At 38.8% G+C, this 26,668-nt stretch overlaps 1 protein-coding gene across 5 annotated transcripts in view; it reads left to right on the top strand.

Moving 5' to 3' along the window:
- The window catches only part of Pde7b (phosphodiesterase 7B), a 294,549-nt gene that overhangs the window by 146,882 nt on the left and 120,999 nt on the right, over window positions 1-26,668 (top strand). The window contains exon 1 of one of the 5 annotated variants that reach the window (XM_090338076.1): window positions 14,142-14,394. The exons of 3 other annotated variants lie outside the window; for them this stretch is intronic. In XM_090338076.1, the coding sequence (XP_090194202.1) occupies window positions 14,157-14,394 (238 nt within the window). In that variant the 5' untranslated portion in view covers window positions 14,142-14,156. Of the gene's footprint in view, window positions 1-14,141; window positions 14,395-26,668 lie in introns of those variants that run through there. One more of the 5 variants, XM_090338075.1, reaches the window with a different exon arrangement.

Here is a 26,668-nt window from a genome sequence, read left to right as displayed (position 1 = left end):
AGTACCGTCCTTGGGCTTTCTCAAGGCTAGAGCTCTACCACTCGAGCTACCACTTCCAGCTATTTCTATGTATATAGTACCTAGGAATCAAACCTGGGTCTTTGTGCATGCTAGACAAGTACTCTACTACTAGGCTTAACTCCTATGTCCAAATGTAGACATATTGATGTTTGAAAATATTTATGTATATGTCTTATAAGCCACTCCATATATTGAAATATTATACTATAGATTTTAAATATATTAAAAAGATTATGCTTATGGGCCCTGGTTCCTTATCATAGTTTCCTTTCTGCAGCAGGGGACTACAGATCAAATCCAGCCTCTGTATTCAAAGGGAAAAATTCTGAGGTCCATATAATGTCTGCAACCAACCTCATCAGCTTGTTACAGTCTCAACTCCTGTATTAAGGGCAAGGGATTTTCTAGAAAATTGTTCCTATCAGATGACTCTCTTTCAAGTTGCCTCTTGTCTCTGCTGACTGATAATTCCAAGCAAAATAACTTATCATTTTCATTATTGGAATACCTACTTCTGTTTTACAACTTCATTAAAGGGATAGTACTATGATCTGCTTCTCCTCTAGTAATACACCTGAGTAAGAGGGCTTTGACTCTCCAATCTCCTTATTTTTAGCCCCTAAATATTGATTTGGAGGAGGATGAGATTGGCCTGAATTAGCATGAGGGTTTGTTTTCTTTTCCCTATACATCTTGTGTCAATAATTCTTGTATGAATATCTAGCGATGGACTTATATACTTCTTAGTCAGATGCCTACTAGCCAACTACTTCGTTATCTAAAATCATTCCAAAGGTGTCTGTATATATATCCTCCAAGCTCACAAATGGGAAGAACTGGGAAGCAGCTCCCTCTATCCTCACCCCCAACACACCACTCCAGAGCTATGAACTAGAGCCCCTACCTCCAAAGTCTTTTCTCAAGCTGTTTCTCTTTCCTTCAGTCTCACAAAGTATCAGCTTGTCTTCCTCAAATTTTATCACCTCTGGGTTCATTTCTGCCTCCAGTCTGACTGATATACAAGCCCTTCTCCACAGAGCTACCAGAACAGATTTCTGATCTTGCCACTCTCCCAAAACCTCCCCATGGCAGGTCCTCACACTTAGAATGGTGACCAAAATCATTCTGTACTCTATACAGCTCCACAATGTCTGGTTAGAAGTTTATCTAGGGCAACCCTCTCCCTTCCTTACTCTGCACTTCTTTGTTTTATAAAACAAAGCAAGTTAGTTCTTCCTTTCGGCTTTTTCCCACTGGCTCTCATTTAAACTCGATGATAGGGAGATTCCAAACCCTTCCCTCATCTAGTTATTTGATAGTGCACTTCTACACTGGCTGAGCTTCCGTGAGTTCCATAGGATGCTTGCTTATTTTCCAAATTATGTCCCTCCCCTTCTCAGCACATGGGCATTCATTTGTTGAGCAAGTATCCACTGCATCCAATAAGCAGCTATGACAGTTTCATCACTGTTGGTCCTGTCTTGCAGTCCAGTTCAAAGACCCATGATACTGTCCAGAATGCAGGACATGGCCAGTCCCAGCAAGTTCAGAGATATCCTACAAGCACAAAGGAGAATCATGCTTCTTTGCGTTGGCTAGAATCTTAAAGAGAAGTGGGTGCTTCAGAATATGTTATCTCAACCCTTGTTATGGACAGAGGCCACCAGAGCTGATGGTCCCCAGATCACACCACACTAGCTTCAACAGGAGGCCAAGAAAGAAATGGTACAGAGTAGCTCCTTAACATTGGCTCCCCTCTGCCCTTGAGTGGAGCAGTTTTCTTCCCCAGTCTGCTCTCTGACCAGAGGAAGAAAGCCATTTTTTTCACTCTCTTGACACAGCCTCTGTAACCAATTTTACCACCCCAAACTTCTGAGTTGTCTCTCATAAGCCATCCCATAGCCAAAGAGAGGAAGGAAGAGAGGAAGGGAGGGAGGGAGGGAAGGAACGAGAAAGGAAGGAAAGAAGGAAGGGAGGGAGGGAGGGAGGGAAGGAGGGAGGAAGGAAGGAAGGAGGGAAGGAAGGAAGGAAGGAAGGAAGGAAGGAAGGAAGGAAGGAAGGAAGGAAGGAAGGAAGGAAGGAAGGAAAAGGAACTACTCTTTTTATTTGCTTTATATTTCTCAGGCCACAAAGACATCACTTAGAACCTTGCTACTATAATGCTCTAAATAATCTTTTCAAAGTCTGAAAAGAATTTCCCAGAGCTTTTATTTACCAACCAGGGGCAAAGATTTTACAATATTCTTAAGGGACTTGCTTCTAGGAGATAATATCTCACCAGGAAAGCCCTTGACAATTCAGTAACTTCATGTTTGGATGGAGAGCTATAGGCTATGAAAGAATGACATTTCTAACAATCCCTCTCTGGGAATAATTATGTTATAATGGATTTCTAGAGATTTAGAGAGAAACTAGTTCCGTTTTCATTGTGTATGACTGTCTAGCTTACACTAGAAAAAATAAAAGTATTTAAACCCCACTTTTTACATAATTGGATCTAGAGAAGCTTCTAGCTTATCAAGCTATATGTTCAAAGGTAAAGCATGAGAAAAAGAAATCGCAGTAGCTCGATATTAAGATAGAGATTAAAGGGCCAGCAGTATCTTAGAGCAACCTTCAAGATTATTGTTAGTGAAAAATATGGACTCCTTTTTTCTCTATTTTCTTTTACATCTTTATCTTTTTTTCTTCCAGCTCCTTGACAACTCCACACTAAACATATACCCTTTATTTTTTTTTCCTCACTTACCTGTCCTGTCTTTGCCCTTCCATCCATCACCTTCGTCTCACACCTGCTGGTTCTACTGATGGCACCTGGGGCTAGAAGGGTTATTGATGCCAGCTCCATGGAGAAGCGAGCAGGTAATCTGCAGGAGATGATAACAGCTGGATTTTACTGAATGCCTGCTTTGTGCGTGGCCTTATTCTGTATACTTCCCATGCGTGCTCTCATTTAATCCTCTAAATTGCCCTAAGAACTCAGCTGATCCAGACCCTCATTCTACTAGCGAATACAAGCAATTACCTTTTGTTATGTTTTGTTGGATTGCTGAAAACTATCTCCTAAGGGTTTTGAGAAAAAGCTCTCCCCTCTCCCCCCAAAAAAGCCCACTTGGAGAGAACAGACAGAATGGCATGTCGGACTCACAGGTTAGAAATAAGGAAGATAGGGCCAGGGAGGTGCATCCTGGGTGAAACCTTGAATTGATTTCTGTAACCAAGTCCTTTCATTTGCACGTTTGTACTTTGGGGGGAAAACGTGACTTTACAAACTATGTTAATGGAGGGAAAGTTCTAACCCTTCAATAATTTCAAGAAAACCAGAATATGGTTTAGGTCGAAAGGAGTACTTGATTTTGCAACACCAAATATCCCTTCTGAGGTTTCCCAAAAATGCTGTGGCTGTCCCACACAGAACTCTCCATATTTCTATCACAGGCACAGTAGTGCTAGTTTAGCGTCCACTATAATTGTGACCACTTGGGCAATGCTTTATGGAAGAGAGCTGAGGGACAAATACCTGCACTCCAAAAATCCAATGTTATCAAATCAAATGTTGAATTCACAGGCTATAAACAATTACCAAAAACAAGGCATAAAATTATAATGGGTTATACATGTTGACTATCAGATGGAATGATTGGGCTTGATTGGGTTTAGTGAGAAAAAGAGAGAATTTGAGTATTACTTCATAGATGTTAATGGCTTTATGAGTAAATCATTACAGCAAACAGGAAGGAAGAATACAAAACTCCTGCGTATCAGGATGAGTTAGTTCTCCCAGTTATTTCTCTTCTTTCTTTTCATTTGACAGAAAGGCTCTTAAATAGCCCTTTCACCAAATAAAAAAAATGTTGTTGTACAAAAGTGAAGGTGAAGTGATAGGTTTATAGTTGCCTAGAAAGGGGGCTGTGAGTAAAAATGACTAGCCTGGGGCTGGTGCCTCATTCCTGTAAGCCCCGATACTCAAGAGGCTGAGCTCTGAGGATCACAGAAGAGAGCCTGGGCAATCAAGTCCATGAGACTCTTATCTCCAATTAGCCAATATATGGAGGTATGACTCAAAGGCCAACCAGCCTTGAGGAAAAAAGCCAAGTGAAAGAACGTGAGCATAAGGTCCTGAGTTCAGGCCCTAGTTCTGATACAAATATATATGAGAGTAGATTTTCCATAGGATAGTAAGGCCAAAGAAAGTCTCTGAGGCAGAAAGGGGATTTCTTGTGCACTGGACATGTGCCTGTCCCCAGCTTCATCCCTCCATCTATATCCCCGGTCAGACATCAGCTGGGGCCAGATCGAAATTGGCCACATGTACTTTTGTCCGTGCAAAAAAAATGACCCAAGTTATTTCTTTAACACTTGGAAGCATTTAAGGCTCTTTTTCTTTCCATTTCTGGTCAAGCTGTTTAGAAAACAGATGCAGCTGGCACTGTGGTATGGTAAGTAGCCTTGCTCACTGGCTCCAAAAGGAAAATATCTGTTCAATATCTTGGGTAAATCTGTGGATTCAGTGGACCAATTCCACATGATCATTCTTTGGTGTTTCAGAAGCTTACAGTCAGAGACAACAGAATCACCACTGCAATTTTATTTACCTAATATTAAATCTGCTCTGGTGATCTACCGCTAACCCCAACAAGTTGTTCCAGTACACAGAAGGGAACATCACAGTGATAGTCCAGTTTAGCCAAAGTAACTTTTCATAAAGAATATAGTCACTTTTACTATAACCTTCCTCGAGAAAGTGCTGAAGTGAGCCAGGCATGGAGCACTGCCTAGAATCCCAGCATTCAGGAGCCTGAGTCAAAAGGATCGAGAAGCTAACTTGGGATATGCAATGAAACTCTGGTTCAAAAGGAAAGAGACAGAGACAAATGGATAGACAGACAGATCTGGAAGAAGAGAGAGAAGATGGTAGGGAGGGAGAAAACCAATTTGCTTAACATTTTTGTGCATGCACTGTACATGTGGCTGAGTTATAAAATAAGGTGAGTGGGAGCCTATTTTTTAAAAGCATTGAATGTCCCATAAAGGCATTTGAACCATTTTTGTATTCTCCTTGTGTCAAATTAATGTAAATAGTTGGCATCATTTTTCATATATTATGTATCTGAAAATGACCTGATTATAACATATGTCAAATCCATAGCACAATGTTTAAAGATAAATGGGGCTTGATTGAGTTTTTAATGTTAGTAAGAAACTTAAGGAACACCGTAGGAGTTCAATGAACTGCCTCTTCAAAAAATACCAACAACATTAAAAGACATTGGTTTAAAGTCTAAAGTCTATTTTTTAAGTCTGATACGGTGGGATGTATCTGTAATCTCTGATACTTGGAAAGTGGGGGCAAGAAGATTGCAAGACAGAGAGCTCCTGAACAATGTAATAAACCCTATCTTCAAAAATGGTAAACGAATAAATAAATAAAGGCCCAATTTTGTGGTGCTCATTGAGAAGCATAAACATAAGAGGGAAATGAACATTTTTTAACAGACAGGTATACCTTAACTTGCATTTCAGTGGGCGGACCACAGAATGGATTCAAGGAGCTGAACCATAGAGGACAAAGAGTAGACATCCAAATAAGAGTGGAACAAAACCAATTAGTATATCCTACAGACAAAAAGATACACAAGCATTTTAGGTAATCTTCAGGATGGGAGAAACAAATTATCATTAGTTTTGAATGGGGAATAGGAAAAAATTACAAAAAAGAAAAACTCTTAGAGTCTCTTGATTTGCTGTCTGATGTTCTAATGTGGTAGAGGCCTTCCTGCTTTCTTTCTTTGGATGTGATTCTATACTATTATTGCCACAGCAATAATAGAGGAGGAAATAGAGGAGTTGGTGGGAAGCCCTGCACAGAATTATGTAGACCTTATTGAATACAGTATATAATAAGCATGTTCCCTTTATTCTTACCCTCTATTCTTCTGCCATTTAAGAGGATAACTTCTAAGATCCTCTAAACGAATAGGCATGCTATATATTAATTGTCTACATGGTGTCTTCCAGCTTTTTATCCCTTATTTCCCCTGAATGACAGGAAATACAGGTATACATAGCCATAGTGGAGCATTTAGACTTAGAAAGAAGCTAGATAGATAATGGGGAAGAAAATAAACAGCAAACGGTTTCCAATTACCACCAGATGCTTTCATTTATCCTAAGCGTTCTTGTTTAGTTAACTGTACAAATTTTTAATCATATAAATGTGGTGGGGATTGTATCCTCATGCTCTTTGTTACCCATGTCTTCCAGCTGATTTCACATGCCTCAAGCTTCTGGCATCACTTTCTCATAAATACTGTGTCTGGGACTGCATGGTACCTGTTAAAATGAGCAGCATGTGGTAGAGTTTATTTGACTTACCGTACGTGTGTGTGTGTGTGTGTGTGTGTGTGTGTGTGTGTGTGTGTGTTGCTAAGACAAAAATGAGAGATGGCACTGCGGTACATTTGTCTGAGTCAGCAGCATGGTTGGCCACTGGCTATAATGCCATGAATGCCTCTTTTCGTTTTTTCCATCGTTATTTCTTTGTGGAATCATCTGCTCACCATTCATTCATGCCTAGAATATTACAGTGGGAAAGATGACCAGACTGCATTTCGAAGTCCACTTTGTAGAAAACTTTAAAAACTTAAATGAAGGAATTGGTCTCGATGAAACTATCCCCAGTGAAGGAAATGCCTTTCCTATAGTCTAATTATTCTAAGTAGAATAATCAGAGAACAAGTAAATGTCAAGAAAGAAGAAGAGGTGGCACATTTTATTTTTTATTGTGCTTTGTACTGGGGCTTGAACTCAGGGCCTGGGTACTTACTTCCTCTTAAATGTTTTACTTAAGGCTAGGGCTCTATCACTTGACTCATTGCTCTTCCATCAGCGTTTTGCTTGTTAATTGGAGTTAAGGGTCTCATGAATGTTTCTGCTGGACTGGCTTTGAACAATGATCCTCAGATCTCATCCACCTGAGTAGCTAGGTTTGTGGGCATGAGTCACTGGCACAGGTAGAATGGCAAACATTGGCTGAAGTTTTTTTGGATACCTAATGAAAAGTGACATTTTTTAAATAGCATTTGGCTAGAAATTTCATTTTGAATCTATCATGTATGTTCATCAGAACGACTTAATAGTTGACCTTGTCTTTAAAGTTAACCTGTAGGGGAAAAGAAATGAATGACACCCAATTGAAAAGCCAAGCACTGTAAATTTAATGTCATGAAAATCCCTGAACATAACCTTTGTTCTTTCCCAGAAATTCCGGTAGCTCATTTCCCTAGGGAGTACGTGACCTCAGACTGCATGATTATTTTCATGCGTCCTAATTGGCATACCTGTAAAGAATGAAACACTTGCTGCAATTTATTTTATGAACTCCTGATACAAAAATGGACAGGAAATAGCCGTCATGAGTGAGAGCTGCAGTCTTGCCACTGAGTGTGGTCACTGAGTGTGCCACTGAGTGTGGTCCTCAGCGAACTTGCTAGAAATACAGTCTCAGATCCCTAAGCAGACCTACCAAATCACAATCTACATTTTAATGGATCACTCTGGTTTTTCATGTACATACTCACATGTATCACTCAGGGATACTTTTTGCTGTAATATGTAATTCCTAACTGCCAACAAGTAATAGGTGAAAGAGAGAGGAGGAAATAATGAAGAACCCTTAAAAAGGGTATAATCTTAAAAAGATTATATGCCATACACATAGGGCAGTTGAAACTTTTTCCTTCCAAACTGACTTTGAACTCCATAAAGAGTGTCAGAAGGCTTTATTCCTTATTTTTCTTTCCTTTTGTAGTATTGTTTTGAATCTATACCTTATTAGGGAGCTCATTTATCTTTATTATACTAAGAAGCCTCCATCCTGGCATTTTCTAGCAGTTCTCTTAGAATAATCTCCCATCTACCTTCCTTGGGGTCATCTGAGCCCCATCTAATTCTTAAGAGCTTTTAGAAATCATGCACAATATCTTCACTGAAACAAAAATGTCAAAAATACATGGATTGTACCACTTTTAGGTAGTATATTTGGTTTAATATACTGCACTTCTTTAAAAAAAGACAAAAAAAACCCTCTTAATCTGGGCATGGTAGCACATGTTTGTAATCTCCACAATTTTTGGAGGCAATGACACTGATGATTATGAGTTCAAGGCCAGCCTGGGCTATGTAGTAAGACCCTGTCTCAGAGAGAAGATGAAGCAGGAGGAGGAGAAAACTAATGCATTAAATAGAGATTAGTTAAGACCATCTGAAATTCTAAAAATCTTTGAAGAAGAAGGAAGCCAGACCAAAAAATAAAAAGAGTGAGGCTCTTATAAGTGTGTCTAGGAAAATGCAACCAGAAGGCAGCCTGAAGACACATGCTCATGCTCACTACCAGAGCATATGTCACAAAGCTGTATAGCTCACAAACATCAAACAAAACCATTAGTTATTGTGGATGGAAACTTGATTCCCCATCAAGAGAAATGAGTACAGTGTAACTTCAGTACTAAGGAAACCATCTCGCAATCTTCACAGTAGACATGAGTCCTAGGTTTCTGTACCTCCAAAATACACTTGCAAAGAATTGTTATCCTATTGTGCCATTTCTATGTTCACACACTGTCCTTTATCTGCCCATTCACACACCAATGTTTTTGCTTAATCTACTTTCCATCATTAAAAATCTCTTACTAACCCCCCATGGGTCACTAGCACATCCCTCCATCTGCTACCTCTGCCTCCATGTTCTTCCACTGCTTTACATTTTCATGGGATACAGGAACTTCCAAAGAGACATGTCAAGGTTGGTTGGGTTTGGTTTTTCCACTTTCTAATCAATTCCTCAAACTAAAAGTGTAGCCAAACTTTGTGTTTACATAAATTGCCAGATAAATTGTTAGATAATTGTTGGATTTCTTAGAAGAATATTTTTATTGTATTTTATTGTCTGGGTAATATATGGAGGAGTTACAGTTATGTTCGTCAGGGAGTGGGTACATTACTTCTTGAACATAGCTACCCCTTCCCATGTTTTTCTACCACTGAATAATTTTAACTTAATAATATTAAATTCATTGTGCATTGTCATTTAGAAAAGAGTTCATGCTTTAGTCTTACCCTAGTTCCTGTATGATCCCAGCATGATGGAGAAAGTGTGTATTTCTCTCATATCCATTTGTAGATAAGGCATTAAGTTTAAGGCAAAGCTTGATGGTGACAACAGACTGAAACCTGGTTTTTATAAATCCAAAGCCAACAGTTATCTGTTTAAACAGTTATTTGTTTAAAAACAAACAGATAACTCAGCTGTGAGATGTGTTCTCCACTACCACTTTAGATCCTTCCCCATCAGAAAACCCTACAAAGGCTGCAGTCAGAGGCAATGTCAATACAGTGACATCAGATGTTCAGTTATGGAGAATGGGAATCCATCCATGTTCACCACCAGTAGAGGGGAACCAGAGGAGGGAAATAAGTCCTCTTGCCACTTTGATCTCAATACTTGTGATACTGGATTCACCTGCTGCTGGAAAATTTCTCAGAGATTAAATTTAGCATTTGGTAAGATATGCAAAAGCCAGAATAGAGATCTGATGCTAGTTGCATCCTGGTTTTTCCCTTCAGATATATAAATTACTAATTACTACTATAACTATAATTACTACTGCTGCTGCTGCCACTACTGCTAACTACAACTACTACTATTACTACTCATCATCATCATCATCATCATCATCATCATAGCAACAGCAACAAACCCAGATTTAGGCAGTGGAACCCAGCAGGACATGCAGAAGGGCTGACACAGGAAATTCTCTCTTATGCTCTTGTTCTCCCAGGGAAGTTAATGCATATTTTCAGAGTGAGTTAGAGATGGATTGGGTATAGTTTAGACATCTGTTGTGAAATGACATTATGACTATCAGGTCAACCCATATGTCTCCCCTCCTTGTCTTTCCTCATCTTGCCCTACCTTCTTTCACCATTCCCCATGTGACAATGGAAGAGTGCACTGCCTTGTATGGTCAGTCTGTAAACCAAATCCTTTCTCCTACTTGCTGGCATTCTTCCTTGAGATTAACTAAGGCTAAAGCTATTACATTTCTATTTCTCCTGAAGGACACTGTAAATTGTTTGAGCTTCTTCTACTTAGATGATATTAAACAAAGTTGAAAGACCTGTTTTTCCTTCCCTCCTCATTTTAGATTGCATTTGAATTTCTCAAGAAACTAGGGTGGTCGTGTGTGTGTGTGTGTGTGTGTGTGTGTGTGTGTGTGTGTGAAAGAGGGAAGGGAGGAAGGAAGGGAGAGAAAGAGAAAAGAGAGGAGAGAAAGCATATGTTTATACATTTATATCAGAACTGAATTGATGGAAAGTCCAGAACAAAATAACTATACTCCCTCAATAGTCTATACTATTGAGAGAGAGACAGAGAGAGAGAGAGAGAAAGGGAGGGAGGGAGAGGGAGGAAGAAAAAGAAGAGGAGGAGGAAGAGGAAGAAGGAGGAGGACGAGGAGGAGGCGGAGGAGGAGAATCAATGAGTATGTAAGCATTCTTCCAAAATAATCAGAGTGAGATTTTCATTTAGATAACATTTTAAGATTCTTCAGATAGACTCAAAAGAGGTAAAAATACAGGTTTCAAAGTTTGTACTGTAAAAGTACCTTCTCTAAAAGGGATATAAATATTTCTGATTAAGATTTTATTTTTAAAATTATATCTCATCTAAGTTTCCATTAGAATGAGCTATTTTGACTTTACAAACATTCATTACATTTTCTTTCACTGAAGAAGAGAACTCTGTTTCCCTTCATGGGATGTTAGATTGACTCATGATGCCTAAACAAAAAACTTGCTTATTTTTGAAAGCTTATCTTAACAGCTGCACATTATTTCGTGATATTAACATTTTTTAGAACTCTTACACTTCAGATGAATGAGACTTCGCTTCATGATCCTGAGTAGAAACCTTCCCTACCTTTTTGTCCCATGCCTACTAATACAGACTTCTGACTGCAGAGCAAACAGTACAAGATAAACATCAAGTGAAAGGAAAAATCAGAGCTTTATAGACCTTCTCTTCTAACAAAAGACCAAGAAGATCATGCCTGTGAGAAGCCAATTACAAAATATAGTAAAAACTGTCTTTCAGATACATAGTGTGGTAGAGAGATTTTTTTTTGTCCAGTAAATACTAACATCTCAGTAGTCCATCTCAGTCTCCTAAGCCTACAATTGAGCCAAAAATCTTCTGAGCCAAGCTTTCTCGCAAGATTTCCTGTACTTCCTGTTTCTATGCGAGCCAGAAATACCATGAGAACGACCTTTCTTGTGGTATTTTTGCACTTCTACTCTGGGATGAAGATAATCCCATATTGGGAAAAAACTTTTAAATTATGCAAACATTTTCACCTTTCAAGCCTTCTAAAGTGGGTCCCTCCTTAGAAATGAAAACTTGAAATAGTGTTTGCTTGGCCCTAGCTCCTATCCCATAGGAAGTAGTCAAGTTCAATGACCCAACATTTTGAACTAGAATATTTTTATAAGGAAATATGTAAAACAGTGTAGTGGATACAGTTGAAATTTATACCCTTGGAATTATTTTTAAAATCAATACTGAAGAAATGTGCAATTCTTAATACATTCATACGTGCGATATATTATATCATATAGTTGTTTTCTTTGTTCTTCACCCCTTTGTTCCAAGGGTCAGGATATCCTGGTGCTAAGTACTATTGCAAAATAACTGAACAAAAATAAAAATAGTCGAACACTTAGGGAACTCTTCAGTTGTTTTGTCAAGGAAGTTTGTGACTGAGGAGTGAGTTTAAGACATGATTCAGGAAACATGGTGATAGGATGCAGCAGCTTGCATGTGATTACTAAATAGAATCATCTCCATTCTAGACAGTCTTGATACCTCTCATATGATGGTAAGATAAGATAAGGATTTGAAAGGCTGTCAGACCTCAGGGAGGAATGTGTCAATGCAGAAATCCCTTTAACCCTCATCAAGAGGGAAATAAAGGAAGGCATAACCTCCTGATAAAGCAAATCACAGATTCCTCTTTCATTGAGTTATATGATTAGCTACTAGTTACAAGAATTCGTTGCTCCACATTGTCATTTTAAAAGCTTACAGAAAGAAGTATCTTAAAAAAAAAAAAGTAGTATCTTCAAATGTGTGTCATAATTGTTTTGTAACCTCAAAGGGCTTTAGTCTTTTTGCACTTATTAGGAAAGAAAAATCGTTTTGCTAGTGTACTTTCCCAACCAGAAGAAAAAAGAAAAAGAAAATTCACTTCATTCAGTGTAGAAAACCAAGCTTATTCATGATGGGTGGAGGGAAATAATAATAAGACTGTTTTAGGCTTTCCTGCTTTCAATGTTTTAAAAATAATGAAATGAGAGCAATGAAAAGGAAACACACTCGACAGGTTTTTCTCTCCTTTCTCCCAAATCTCCTCCATGCTTCCCTAAAGAAACATCAAATGATTGTGTGATCAACCAGGCCTGAAAGGAATGTAGAACAGGAGCAACAGATTGTACATCGACAAAATAAAGTGCGGAACAAAACAAAGCCCTGTGCAAGGCAGAGATGTAAAGAAAGAACCACGACGGGACTTGTTACAATGTCCTCAGAGAAAACAGGGGCTATCCATGTGAATGCCCAAGTTCAACTCGTCCCTACAAACCCAATTTGTTGGCAAAAGTACCAAGCATAATACCACCCACTTTCATGGATGTCCAGGGCCTTTCACGTAAGCCTCAGGGGGCATCTCTTGTTGATGTGTTGCTTCTGATTTCCGGGGTTAGTGCCTTCATCTCAGAGCCCCAGGAAGCCAGAGACTGACCCATGCCTGTCCCGGATTTGCCACTCTCAGACGAGGACACAGTACTCAGTGGCCCAGATATTAAGTTCACAATGATCTCTCTCTCTCTCTCTCTCTCTCTCTCTCTCTCTCTCTCTCTCTCTCTCTCTCTCTCTCTCTCTCTCTCTCTCTCTCTCTCTCTCTGGAAAATGAATCTTCCACTTTTTTCCTGTCTTTGCACTACCATTTATACCCCCTTAGGAATATGCTTTAAAATGATGACTTTTCTATGAAACCAAGCTTTTGACCCTTCCTAGCCAAGTATCCAGAATACACAAACCCAAGGCACATATGCACAGGGACCTTGACACTTCCCTAATCCACTTCTTTCAAGTTAGCTTTGGAATGTGATTCAGTGTTATTTCCCTTCCAGCTCAGGGGCAGCTGAGGTTACAAAGGGATTTGACTAATAGGCCAAAACTTCGTTAGTTTGCTGAGAACCGAATGAGGGAAAGTGGGAAGAGAGTGGAGAAGGAGCGAGAATGTTTGAACTGGGTCCTGAGGATCAAACCAACCCCATCCCAGTCTGGATATGGTGACTGGGCAAGGTGCCTTCTCCACCAGGCTTTCCCTACTGAAGCTGCTGCAGGCTGGTTCTTAATTTTCTTTTCCTGGGAACGGCTTGGGGCTTGCAGAATTTCAGTCCAAAAAGGCTTCTAGGCTTGTGCACCACAAGCAGTGACTTTTCTTGACATCTCCACATAACTGACCTGTGGGGGACCCCGCAGAAAGAGTGGTAGAAAAGGAGCCTGGCTTCTCTGCCTGAAGCCCTTCAGAGCTCAGCCACCTGACAAACTCTGACAAGCACCAAAAGCCAACTGAAAACAAACAAATCAAGAGGAAGAGGAGGGAAAAAGCAAATGCTAAAATCTCAGTGGCTTGTCTTTTCCCCTTGCTGTCGTTCCAGCTGTAGCCTGGGATTAATTAAGTGCTGTGAACTCAGTGCCTGAGAGAGAAAGGGAGGAAAAAAAAAAAAAGCATTCTATCTCTAAGGAAGGAGTACAGCAACAGTTCCTCACCAGTGAGAAACCTTAGGAAGAACATTGCTCTCGGGTCTCCTAGCCAGTGCAGGTTCTGGAGAGCCAGGGGGGCTATGCTAGGCTGGAGGAAGCCTGTCTGTCTGGAGAGGATTTCACAAGGGTTTGCCTACCCCTGCCCAGAAAGAATTTCCCGTCTGGTGGCAGCGGCCAGAGCCACAGCAGCAGCAGCGGCAGCGACAGAGGCAGCGGCAGCCCTACCTCCTTTTCTGGGGAACAGGGCAGAATGCCTGTGCTAGAGCGGTATTTCCACTCCGCAGAGCTAGGCAGGAGGTGGCCGGCCCCAGAAGGTGTGCTGCCCCCCTCCCTCTGCAGCCAGCCGGGGTGCCAGCAGGGGCCGCTGCCCTGGGACTTGCCAGAGATGATCAGAATGGTAAAGCTGGTTTGGAAATCCAAAACTGAACTACAGGCAACCAAACAGAGAGGCATTCTGGAAAACGAAGATGCTCTTCAGAGCTTTGCAGGTAAATGGACTGTGCACGGTGGAAGGTTCAGGGGTGACTTCTGATCACTTTGGATCCCTACCTTGCAGAACGTTAAGTCATCAAGAGGGGAAAAGGAAACTAAGTGTCACAAAGAGAGAGTGCAAGGGTTGGGGCTTACAAACGTTTGCTGCGGGTTAGAAGTGCATGTTAAAATCAAGAGTGATACGGTAGGAGGGGCATTGCCGTGGAAATTGAAAAACCTGATTTCTGGGCTCAGTGTGCAGCAAGTCTTGTCCAAGCTTAGAGAAGTCAAATTTCCTGAGTTCCAGTCCCCAAGAGGAGAGGGTGAAATTGGATGATGCTTCTTAATGCTCATCCTGACTCTGACATTTCTTGTCAACAAGTTAGAGATATGTTTCCAATAGAAGGTTCTCTTAGAGTTGCTTTCTCCCTCTCCCCTTTCCAAAATGGTATTTCAGATCAAATATATCTTGTAATTGTTAACTACACAACTACAGCATGGCTAATGTTCCCACACCTCAGTTTTATCTGCATGCTTCTTATGTCTTAGTAAAGTTGGTAAACTTTCTTGCCTCGGTTTCCCCTTTGAGAAGTGCTCACACCCCAGTTGATGTGGGGGGAAAAGCAGATCACCCGCAAATGTGGAAATGATGAGTCATAGGGGCTCTGTCATGTTATAAGAATGTGCTGTGTGGGGGACCGTTGGGGGAAAAATTTGCTCTGATTCTAACAGTGGGTGCAGGGTAGTGAGAAGTCTGGGATCTCTATAAAAGACCCCGGCAGGCTCTTTAAACCTCAAGTGCCTTAACTGACTGCAGGGTGCTCTCTTCCTTTGGAGACAATGTTGGTAAACATTTGGAAAGCAGTGGGTTCACTTGAGAAAGATAAGAGTGTATGCTTGTGCATTTCGGGACATCATTGAAGATGAGGGATGCAATAGATAGAAAGGACAGACAGAAAGACCGAGACTGAACTATTAAAAAAAATTCAGTAACTTATGACAGAAACTTTTTTAAAGTTAAGTTGCCTAAAATATCTATGCAAGTACTATTTCAAAAGTCATGTTCTGGACAAAGAAAAGACATGAAAGGAAGAAATAAATGCTGGTCTCTAGTCAACAATGAGGACTTGAGAACTTAGAAATGAGAAGGAAACCAGTCAGGTTGGGGTTTATGTCAAATCTGTGAGATGGAAACCTGCAGAAATGGGTCTTGGTCAGAAGATATGAGACAATGTGAAAGCCTTTGCATACTTCTTGTGAATAGGGCAAGAAAAATGGAGAAAACCACCTGGGAGGAAAATGGCACTCTGACATTTCAACTGTTAACATGCCTAGTTTGTTTCATGAAATTAAATGGTTAAAACTCTCATTTCCTATGGCATCCTTGGATAAAAACAACAGATATTGTCATATCTGTGGGGATTTGACATTATTATTCTTTACTTCATGTACTATTAATACCACATATTAGCATAGATTACTATCATCTAACTCCTTCCCATTCTCAGAGGTGAGGGAGTCAACTTTCAGGTATGAACATGAAACCTCATGTAGAGGGCTTGGCTCCATGATGGACCCTGGATATGAAATGCTTCACTTTCCAAATTGTCCCTTGGTCCTCACTCGTGGTGTCCTGGAAGTAGAAGTGCTCTTCAGCTGTGCCACTTTTACCACTCAAGCATGACAGTGAGGTCTCAGGAACATCTATAGAATATTTCCAAAAAATCTAGCATTTGTCTATTTCTGAAAGTGATGTTTCTCCTGTTTTCCATTATGTATGGGGGCATATGGTAGAAATTACTTCAAAATAAAGGGGCTACATGGAAAATATCTCCTCCCTCCCTCTCTCTCTCTTTTTCTCTCTCTCCATCTTTTTTCCTCTCTCTCTTTCCACTCCCTTGCATCTCACCTTTACCTAGGTCCCCTTAGAAAATGCTACATTTTGATGAAACAACTTACCAGGCATTAACTGTTGCCTATTTCCAAACATTGCCTTGCACTTAGAGTATTTCTCTTTGGCTCAACCAACTGAAAATGCTCTATTAAACTGTAAAATCCAATTCAACTGTCCCTGAGCCCATCTTCTTCAATAATCACATTTCCCCTGCACTTTGCTGTTTTTACTAAACAGGTCCCTAATATGTTGCATTTATAGCACACAACATTTGGGCTATGCTTATAACAAAAAATGACATGTCATAAATTCTGTGTATATTTGGACTGAATAAGTTTTAATGTTTAGAAGCCATGAAATTACAGAAAATCTGAATAGAACCAATAGATGCTTTATAGGCACCTAGAGAGCATTATTGCTGATTCTTCCTATTTAACATAACCTTATATTTTTCTTCTATTTACCCCCCATGAAGGGCATGATTATTTTGCTCTTGTTTCTTAGACAACATTGGACATTGGAACTTTGTTCTTCACAAGTGAAATAGAAAAATATTTTGAGGGTTTTCTTAAGGTGATAAAGGGAAAGAGAAAAAAAGAATTTATGGAGAAATAAACATGTAAATATGTATTTATGAGAGACTTTAAAATGAAATGCACTGAATAATAAGTAATGGAAGGCAAAGGGGAAGGAGAGAATTCATCTGGAGACAGCTAAGCAGCAGGTACAAGACAATCAGATGAAGGACAGAGGCCTTCCCACACCATCTTAAGATTAGCATTCACTGGAGACTGTGGGGTGACTGTTGTATCACTTGACAGAGGAGGGAAGGAGGGAAAGAAGACTGGTCATTTTCACGTATTGGGACCCCTGAAACTGGGCATTCGTCAAGGCTCTGTTTAGCCTTACAAGGGGGTTCTGGACATTGTTGGCATATATGAGGTGAGAATGTCAATCAGCATATTGATTTAACTATACCAAAACTTGTGGGTTTTTTTCTTCTCTTTTGATGCAAAAGAATTTCAAATAACTCAAACTCTGTATTTTAGAAATAAAGTGAACCAGAGGGACTAAAGAAGGGGTTCACACTGAAACTGTCTGAACCAGAGGCCCTCCCTAGTCCTACTTGGGGTCACAAATCAAGGCAGGTGCAAGGTCATTCAGATTTGCATTTAAAGTAGGGCACAGCTTCCTTCATTGCAGGTTGATGGGCAAACATGAGAATGCATAGTGCAAACCTGACAAAGTCAAAGGATTGAACCTTGCAGGGGAGCATTTTTCTACTCATTTTCTACTTCGTTTTAGACCCAAGGTTTAAGGGCTGGGAAAATCCAGCTGATAGTCTTCCTCTTGATGGACAGGAAGTAACTTACAGCACAGTGATGAGCTCATGAACCAAGGTGGGGGAGAGGAGAAGGAAAAAGGCTGAGACGGAACAGGTGGCTCCTCACAGGCCATAAGTACAAGTATTACTCTAATAATGATTCTAGTCAACAATCATTTTGAGGCTAGACATCCCCAAGCAGGATTTTTTTCTTCCTTGAATAAATAATCTGATTTTGAAATTCAACCGAATGACTGCAAACTCTGCAGCTTTGGAATTTGCTTTCCTTTCTGGTGCCTCTGGTCTAAATTTTACATTATATCTTATTTATTTATTAAGCTTATTTGCATTTCAGTAGCTTCTGGTTCCAGGAAAATATAAGGGTACACAGCTCTCTCTTAAGAAAAGATAAATCATAACTTATTTCCCTGTAGTCACTGCAGCTTATCCTATGCTTCAAGGAGGAAAAAAGGTCAGAAATTTGCTTTGCATCCCCCAATATCAAACAGTGTCAGACAAGAAAAACCTCCAAAAATCCTCCAGGAGTCTATAGTTCAAATTGGCATATAAAATACAACTTTTAAATGTTTCCAAGTACCAAACATATGAATTTAAAATGTTTGAAGACTGAACACTGATATTACACTCAGGGAAAATAGATTTGTGCCTAATGTACAGCACAGGTTGTACTATGCAATGCAGACTCAAAGAGTCTATGAATCAAGGGTTTCAGGAGTATAAAATAATTGTGAATTTGTGAATCCAAGTTTAGTCCACAGCTTCAGTATGAAAATAAGCACTTGTTCATTTAAACTTCTCTGTCCACTCAAAATATTGACTGTTGAGCCAGTGTGACTGAAAAACACTTGTAAAAATTCATATACACTTCAAATATTCATCAGTGTTTAATGATCTCATTCAAAGTAAAGCAAATTGCCTTGAGAAAAGACTCAAGTAGTCTCAACATCAGATAATCTGATATTTGTTCCTAATATGTGTTTTTAAAACTACTGCTCATAGACAAGTCTTTCACTATACTGGATAATAATTACTGATGAGTTAATTCATCCTCTAAATGGAACTGCAAAATTAAATTTAAAAAAAAAACTGGAACACATCATCTCACCTTAACCCTAAACTTTTCTTCACTGGATTTTGTTCGTGAATGAAAGACAGTTTTAAGATGCTCTTCTCATGTCCCAATTCCATAGCAAGACTCAGAGAGCCAGACTACATTTGCACCACTGAGATTTTTAAGGTTTTTAACCTGATTTATTTGTTCATAGTCAAGTTACTCTGTTGGTGCCTTGGATTCTCTTTTACAAAAAAGGTAATAATAATAGTATTTTTACATAAGTTTACTGTAAACATTAAGGATATAATACCCCAAAACAGTCTAGAAGGAGCTTAAATGCTACTATATACTCAGTAAATGGTAAGGATATCACAATTCTGAGTGTTTGTGTTCGTTTCAATACCTTCTCTCTCCTCCCTATTCAGTTATGAGATTCTTGGTCAAGCCTCAAGTTGTTTCATCTGTAACCTCCAATTCCAGTGCTTTTCTATCCCTATCCCTCTTCTCTCCATTCTGCAATTAGAGTATGCCAACAATGCTGAAATTTTAAAAACAAAACAGAACAATGCTGAAATTTTAAAAACAAAACAGAGTTTTCTCAATCCTTTCAAAATCCTCCAATAATTTTTCAGTATCTGCAAGGAAAAGCCGAATTCCCTCACCCTGCTTTCAAAGCCCTTCCCCTTGCCAATTTTATCATTATGGTGCTCTGAACACTCATATTCTACCCAAACTAGATGAGCATTCTAAAATGCTTAAAACAACTTTCCTCCATGTTCTACATTTCTCCAAAGTCCTCAAGATTATTCTCGAATGACAGTCCCTTTAAGAAGCCTTCTTGAGATCACTAAAGAAAAATAGACTTGGACCTCTATACCTGGGTTCTGAATTTTGAATAGAAAATAAGAATGTCTAATATCTGTACATAGCAAGAAAAAAATTCCTGACATTATTCCCTAAGAATTAATATAACTGCATAACTACATAGCATTTACATTGGATGAAGAATTGCATGTATTCCAGAAATGAAATAAGGATGCAGAGCCATTTTCCAGAAGGGATTTAGCATCTGAGGATTTGGGAGTCTCTGCAGGAGGAGTGGATGGCAGAGCTGGGTGGCCAGGGTGACAATGCTGTGTTTTGTTCCTCTCTTATAGGTTCCCAATCCTTTTCTGTATTTATTTTGTAAGCAAACCACTTTATTTTGCTCTCATTAGTGTACATTTTCTTCCTCCTCTCCTCAGCTCCCTCTTCTTTGCAAGTCAGTAGAATACTCTTTGTGTTCTTTTCATTCTACATGTCATTCACTAGGTACATTTTCATATGTGATTTTAAAAATAAGGGAAATTATCTACAGGAATAAAATCACAAGCCTGCCATTGAGTACATGAATGATTTTTTTCCTTGGGACAGCTTATTCAAGAAATATAAATTCTAGTTCTTCCTTTTAACAGAATCATTTTTAAACATATATTTTAGCAGAAGATCTGAATTAGTCATTATCGCTTTTTAAAATAAAAGAATATACAAGTGAATTTCAGAACTCAAAACTAATATGAGACAATTCTTTCTTATAGAGAAGCTGTCATTTACTGATAAAACTAAAGTTTTGCTCTAAAAGAAAAAGTACATGCCTTTCAAATTATGCATGCATTTCTACACTTCTAAAATAATTGCTCTGTTTATGCATTTTAGAGTACTTTACCTAAACTAAGAACCCAACACTATGTCTTTTATGGATAATAAGTCTATCTACTCCTCAACATAACTCAAAAATAGCATACGGGAGATAGATGTTCAGTGTGCCCTAAAAATGAGCCGTGAGGGAATAAAGCCAAATAGAGGATGCTATATGCACCTTCTCTGCAGTTTATTTGGAAGTAGTTTCTTTATTCCTTCCTTTATCTTGTGTTTTATTCCTTGCTTTTCTTAATCCCTTCCTTTCTCTTTTTACTACATCAAATCTGGTGTATGTGAATAGTAAAACCCTGCCTTCTGCATCAGTCAAATTCCTGAAGGAAAAGCATTACCAACTTTATTATTAAAGGGCCAATTTACTTTTTAAAGTCACAGAAACAACTCAAAGCATTCTCTTGACTACTCATTTTTCTTTAGCTATTAGCATATTTATAATACATAGTATATTTGTCACAACTGAAATAATAAGCAAAACTCCAGTCCGATCTCATAATTTCGATGGATATAGTAAATTTTATCTTTCCTTCTCTTCTTCCCTTCCCTTCCCTCCCTTTCACCACTCTTCCTTCATTCTTTTCTGTCTTTCTGGATCTCTGTTTTTCTCTCCAACTTTCTTTCCATAAGTTTCTCTTTAGAATTGACATCTTTAAAATGCTAAGAGGTTACCCTAAAAGATGAGTTTTAGCTCTTTGGACTTTTCTTAAATTTCCTCAAATTACAAAATTATTTGACACCCCTTCCTTCCAAGTCTTTCTCATCTAAGAAGTGAGCATGGCAGCCAGGCATGGTGGCTTCACGCCTAGCTACTCAGAAGGCTGAGATTTGAGGATCGTGGTTCAAAGCCAACCTGGGCACTAAAGAACATGAGACTCTTATCTCCAATTAATCACTAGAAAATGGGAAGTGGGGCTGTGGCTCCAGGGATAGGGCGGTAGCCTTGAGCTGAAGCACTCAGGGACAGTGCCCAGGCTCAGAATTCAAGGTTCATGACCGGAAAAAAAAGTGAACATGACATATAGTGCACATTTTATACATTATAAACCAAGTCCTTATTCTGAGGATTTCTTTGTTCCACTGGTTCTCACACAAGTGCTGAGGGTGTTATAGAGTCAGTAGATTGAATATCCATGACAGTAACAAGAGAGAACTTAAAATCAGCCTTGTGTTCGGGTAGAAACCATGATTGAGCAGGGCGAAGCAGAGGTTAGTTGCAGATGGTCTGAGTTCAAGAGTCCCATCTTACCAAAGAAAAGCAAAAACACTAGAGAGGAAAAATAGAACAAATTCAAGAGAGATTGAGTGGCAATTTGCTCCATCTCAGTAATAGAAACAGAAAGATACAAGAGATAAAGAACTATAAAATAAAATCAAGATGAGAATTTCAATTATGGATGAGTATAATAAATCTTTAGGTAAGACACAAGATGAAAATTATATAGCCATAGATTACAAAACACATAGAATGCAATAGTTACAATCTTGCTAGTTAGATCCTTAGATGTTTCTCAGCTTCTGCAATTCATGCCAAAGGACAAGATTTCCTTTCAGGCCTCATTCTCTAAATCTTTAAGAATGGTCCCAAGCTTCTCACATAAATCTCTGTACATAATAAGGGGCACTTTAGAAACCCAAACACACATTCACCTGCAGGGTCTCTAACAGTAACTCATTCAAACAAGTAAGTCACATTCACTGAAGGATGTGATTTAGAAAGAGAAGGAAAAGAAATGGGCCAAAAAAATCAGACATAGAATGCCAAGAAGGCACTAAGGAGACCTGGATTCAAGTGTAATAGGTGGGGCTGTGACGTGGCCCAAGTGGTAGAGCACCTGCCCAATACCACCAAAATGGGAGAGAAACAAAGAAAATGTATAATATAAATCACATGCATAAATGAAGAAACAACTGCTGTTCAAAACATTTATGCTGGAGGTTTCAATGGTCACATGGAACTATGTAATAAAATACTCTGCTTTCCTTTCTCAACTAATCAAATCTTGCTGTTGAGCTCAACCTCATGGACAATAAGAAAAAGTTAAATTTTCTTAACATTGTGTCTGATCTCTTCCAGTTAAATTATTTCTTTTGAATAACTACTTTTCTCCAAGATGCTATGTAGGTGAATGTATGCCTCAAGATCCCACATATCTACCTACCTAAATATTTCCTCCACTCACCTTCAAGGTGCCAGCCTGAGGAGAAGCATAAACAAACACATTTATCTACCATTGGCTCAGCCTTCCAATCTCTTCCCATAGTTCCATGGTATAATAGACTCTATGCCTCGCCCTCTTGAACATGCTCTCCTCGCGTGCCTAATTCTTTTCTTCCTAGGAGAAGGAATTCTCCATCTGGAACTCTACCCACAGACCAACCTCTGAACATGTTAAAGAGATCTTTAACATGCAGTGGCTCATGCCTGTAATCCTACCTACTCAGGAGGCTGAGATCTGAGGATTGTGGTTCAAAGCCAGCCCAGCGATGAAAGACCATGAGACTCTTATCTCCAATTAACCACCAGAAAACCAGAAGTGGCACTGTGGCTCCAAGGGTAGGGTGGTAGCCTTGAGCTGAAGAGCTCTGGGACAGCTCCCAGGCCCAGAGTTTAAGCCCCAAGACCGACAAAAAAAAAGGAGAGATCTTTAATGTGTTACATAATAAAAGAACAAAAAAAATCCCATTGTCTCCTACAAAGACTGGTTAATAAGAGTAATAGCCACAAACACACAGTCTGTGTTGCTGCAAATACATATAAAACAAACAAACTGGGGAAAAATGGAATTGTTGCTATGCATTCCTAATCTTCCCCAGGGGATTCTCTAGTAGGGTACAAAATAAATAACTAGAGCACAGCTAGCATCAGGCATTATTGTCAAGGCATATTCTATTGACCAATTGTGTGCCCCATACTGAAGTATTACATACTCTATGTTACATATTTATCACTATGTACATACTGACTTCATTGGGATTTTTGTGTGTGTTTTTTTTTTTTTGGTGAGTTGTGGGGCTTAAACTCAGAGCCTGGGTGTTGACTCTGACCTCTTCAACTCAAGGCTAGTGCTCTACCACTTGAGCCACAACACCACTTCCAGTTTCTGGTGGTTAATTGGAGATAAGAGACTCACAGACTTTCATGCCAGTCTGGCTTTGAACCATGATCCTCAGCTCTCAGCCTCCAGAGTAGCTAGGATTACAGACATGAGCCACCAGTGCCAGGCTGACTTCATAGTTTAAACTTTGATTTCCTCCTTCTTCTCCACCTCCTCCTTTTCTTCCTCCTCATTCCTCTCTTTCTCTCTCTTCCCCTCCCTCCTTTTCAAAAAGTATTCATTCTTTCTAATAGCTACCTCGGGACTCTGACATTGATGGGTTCTACTGAATAGTGTAGTGAAATAGGAAGTATTTCTTATCTTTCAGGTCAGTTTCCACGTTGAAAGCTGAGGTTTTGTTTCTGTTACTAATTGGAGTTGTGATTATTATTATATAGTTCAATTTACTCTATCAGGTCTGACACATTTTCATTCCTTGAATGTGCTAACTGGATATTTCTGAGAGCTTTTCTCCTTTCTGTCCCCAGCTCCTAAGATAGAAAAAACTGATAGGACAGAATTGTAGCAAGGATCCCTATGTTATTCTAGCACTGAAACAGAAATAATTCTTTCCTTTTCCAAAATGGCTGATATGAGAGAGAGATCTACTTCTTCTCTGTAACTCATTCAAGTTGTAGAATGACCTGTCATCTCCCCTGAACACATATCCACATGGCATTTTCTAAGTCAGCCCCAGAAAAAGACTTTTATTGATAATAAAATTAGGAAATGGTTAGTTCACCAGATTTGTATGTGCTAAGCAAATCCTATTTATAATAGATATATTTACATGATTTGTTGACAATTATTGGAGAATGTGAATAAGCAAATTTGGACTTAAATTTTGTGTTAAAAATGTTTAAAAGCCTCTAAGTCAGAATAGAAAATATTTTTAATATTTTATGCAAATATTCTTATACTGTAGATGGTCATTAAACAAGTACATATTTATTTCTAACCTAGACATTTCAAAAATTTAGAACTAAATTTATAGGTTATTTATACACAATATGCAGAAAAGAAATTAAAATATAAATCTTGTTTCCCTTCTAAAACAACTCAATTATTCAGTTGAGATAACCAAATAATCAAGACTAATAGCTATCTAAGTTAGATAATTGTTATGGATAATTACCTACCTAAGTGTTCATGCAGTATATAGCATCATGCTATCATCCTAAAAAGGAAGATGAAAGAAGGAAAGCTATGCTCTGTTAGAAGAGAGAGATATATAAGCAATTCAATGACAAAAAAGAAGAATGGCAAATGATTTACAAAAATGACATACTTTCTGTGGCCGGAGGAAGGATCAAGAGTGTCTATTCAACTAAGTTTATTTAGTGGCTATCATATGCTAGATATTATTTTTAGTTCCTCAGAAAATAAAAATGTATAAACCCAAGATGGGTCATAGATGAATGGATGAATGGATAGATATATATGAATGAATGGAAGGCAATAATATTGATGGTAGAGAGAGAAAGAAAAAAGAGAGAAAGAGAATTACCCGTATAAAGTCTGTGACAACTGCCAACACATAATCAATTTAGACTGTCCCATTGGTAGTAAAGGATCAAAAATACAGTGATTATTTTGAGACATTGGCCAAAGTAAATCACATTTCTGCAAATATAACCATTTGGGAAACATTAAAGGAGAAAAAAGTAACTTACTAAAAGCAATAAATGCTGAGGTATAATAAACTGCAGCATATGGTTAAGGGCTAGAGTTGAGATTAGAAAACCACACTAAAGAGCAACAGCCAAGGGTCTCACCTACATTTCTGAGAGACATATTCATACTCTAGACAAGGAGAGAATTTAGTGGGAAGTGAGAAGATAAATGTCCCACTATACAAAGTTCATTCTAACAACAGTGGTTGGATTTTTAAAAAAAAAAATTAGTATGGAGTAAAGATGCAGATTAACTTTATAACTGTGTTTTGTGTTTAGTGATTATTTTTAGTAGGTGTTGAGATTTTTGAGATGACCAATTTTGTTACCTTTAGTCCACAAACTGTTTTTCCTGCATTATACAGTAATTTACACAAAACTATAAGAAATGCTATATAATTTGTCAACCAAAATCCTTCAGCATTTGATAGATTCTGTTCAGATGATTAATAGACTTTAATATTTTTGGCAGTGCTAGAGTTTGAACTCAAGGCCTTGTACTTGGTAGACAGGTACCTGATCCATGCCAAACCCTCCAAAAGATTTCTGGTTTTGATTCTTCCATTCATTCCATGCTGACATTCCAGACATGCTCCTCTTCCTCAAATTCAAAGCACAAGTCTAAATCTGTGCCTCATAACCTAAGAGCAGACTTTCTCTTACTTTTCCAGGTTGTATTTCTTCCTGTTTAGAGATGCCAGTTGCGTGTGTGTGTGTGTGTGTGTGTGTGTGTGTGTGTGTGTGTGTGTGTGTGTCCTGAGGCTTGAACACAGGGCCTGAGCATTGTCACTGGGCTTTAGTGCTCAAGGCTTACACTCTACCACTTGAACCACAGCACAGCTTCTGGTTTCTGATGCTTAACTGAAGATAAGATAGATTTTTCTGCCCGGGCTAGCTTTGAATCATTATCCTTAAATGCCAGCCTCCTGGATAGCCAGGATTACAGGCATGAGCTACCAGCAGCCAGTTGAAACAGCTGTTTTTCAAGCAAGCAATTCTTTCAAAGCTAGGAGCAACAAAGTAGATGAAAAAATGTGTACCAAGAATACAATTTTCCATGCAGCTTATAAAGTAGTGACACAAAAGCACGTATTTATCAACAAACCAAATACTGTATTCCATTCCATTAAGACATTAACTGGTCCTTTCTAGAGTAACCAAGGGAGATTTTATTTTGGAATGTCCACTTACAGCCATGTCTTTAAAGAGATTATCAATAAAATGTGAGAAAGTTCCATTTTTGGTGAAGGAATTAATGATCGCATAGATACAAAGGTAAAATTTAGCACAGAAAATGGTTAGGAATGGAAAGTCAGTCATTTAGCCAGGCAATGTTTAGAGCAAAGAACATCAGGAAACAAAAAGATTCCAATAGCATGAAAACAAAACTTTCAGAACTTTTTAAAATAATTCAATGCTGAGCACCAGTGACTCAAACCGTGATCCTATTTAAGAGGCTGAGTCTGAGAATTGTAGCTCAAAGACAGCCCAGGCAGAAAAGGCTGTGAAACTCTAACCTCAAATTAAATCACCAA

The sequence above is a fragment of the Megascapheus bottae genome, chromosome 8 (assembly GCF_031878675.1).
Source record: "Megascapheus bottae isolate mThoBot1 chromosome 8, mThoBot2.hap1, whole genome shotgun sequence".
NCBI classification, from domain to species: domain Eukaryota; kingdom Metazoa; phylum Chordata; class Mammalia; order Rodentia; family Geomyidae; genus Megascapheus; species Megascapheus bottae.
This window is presented reverse-complemented; position numbering and strand designations above follow the sequence as displayed.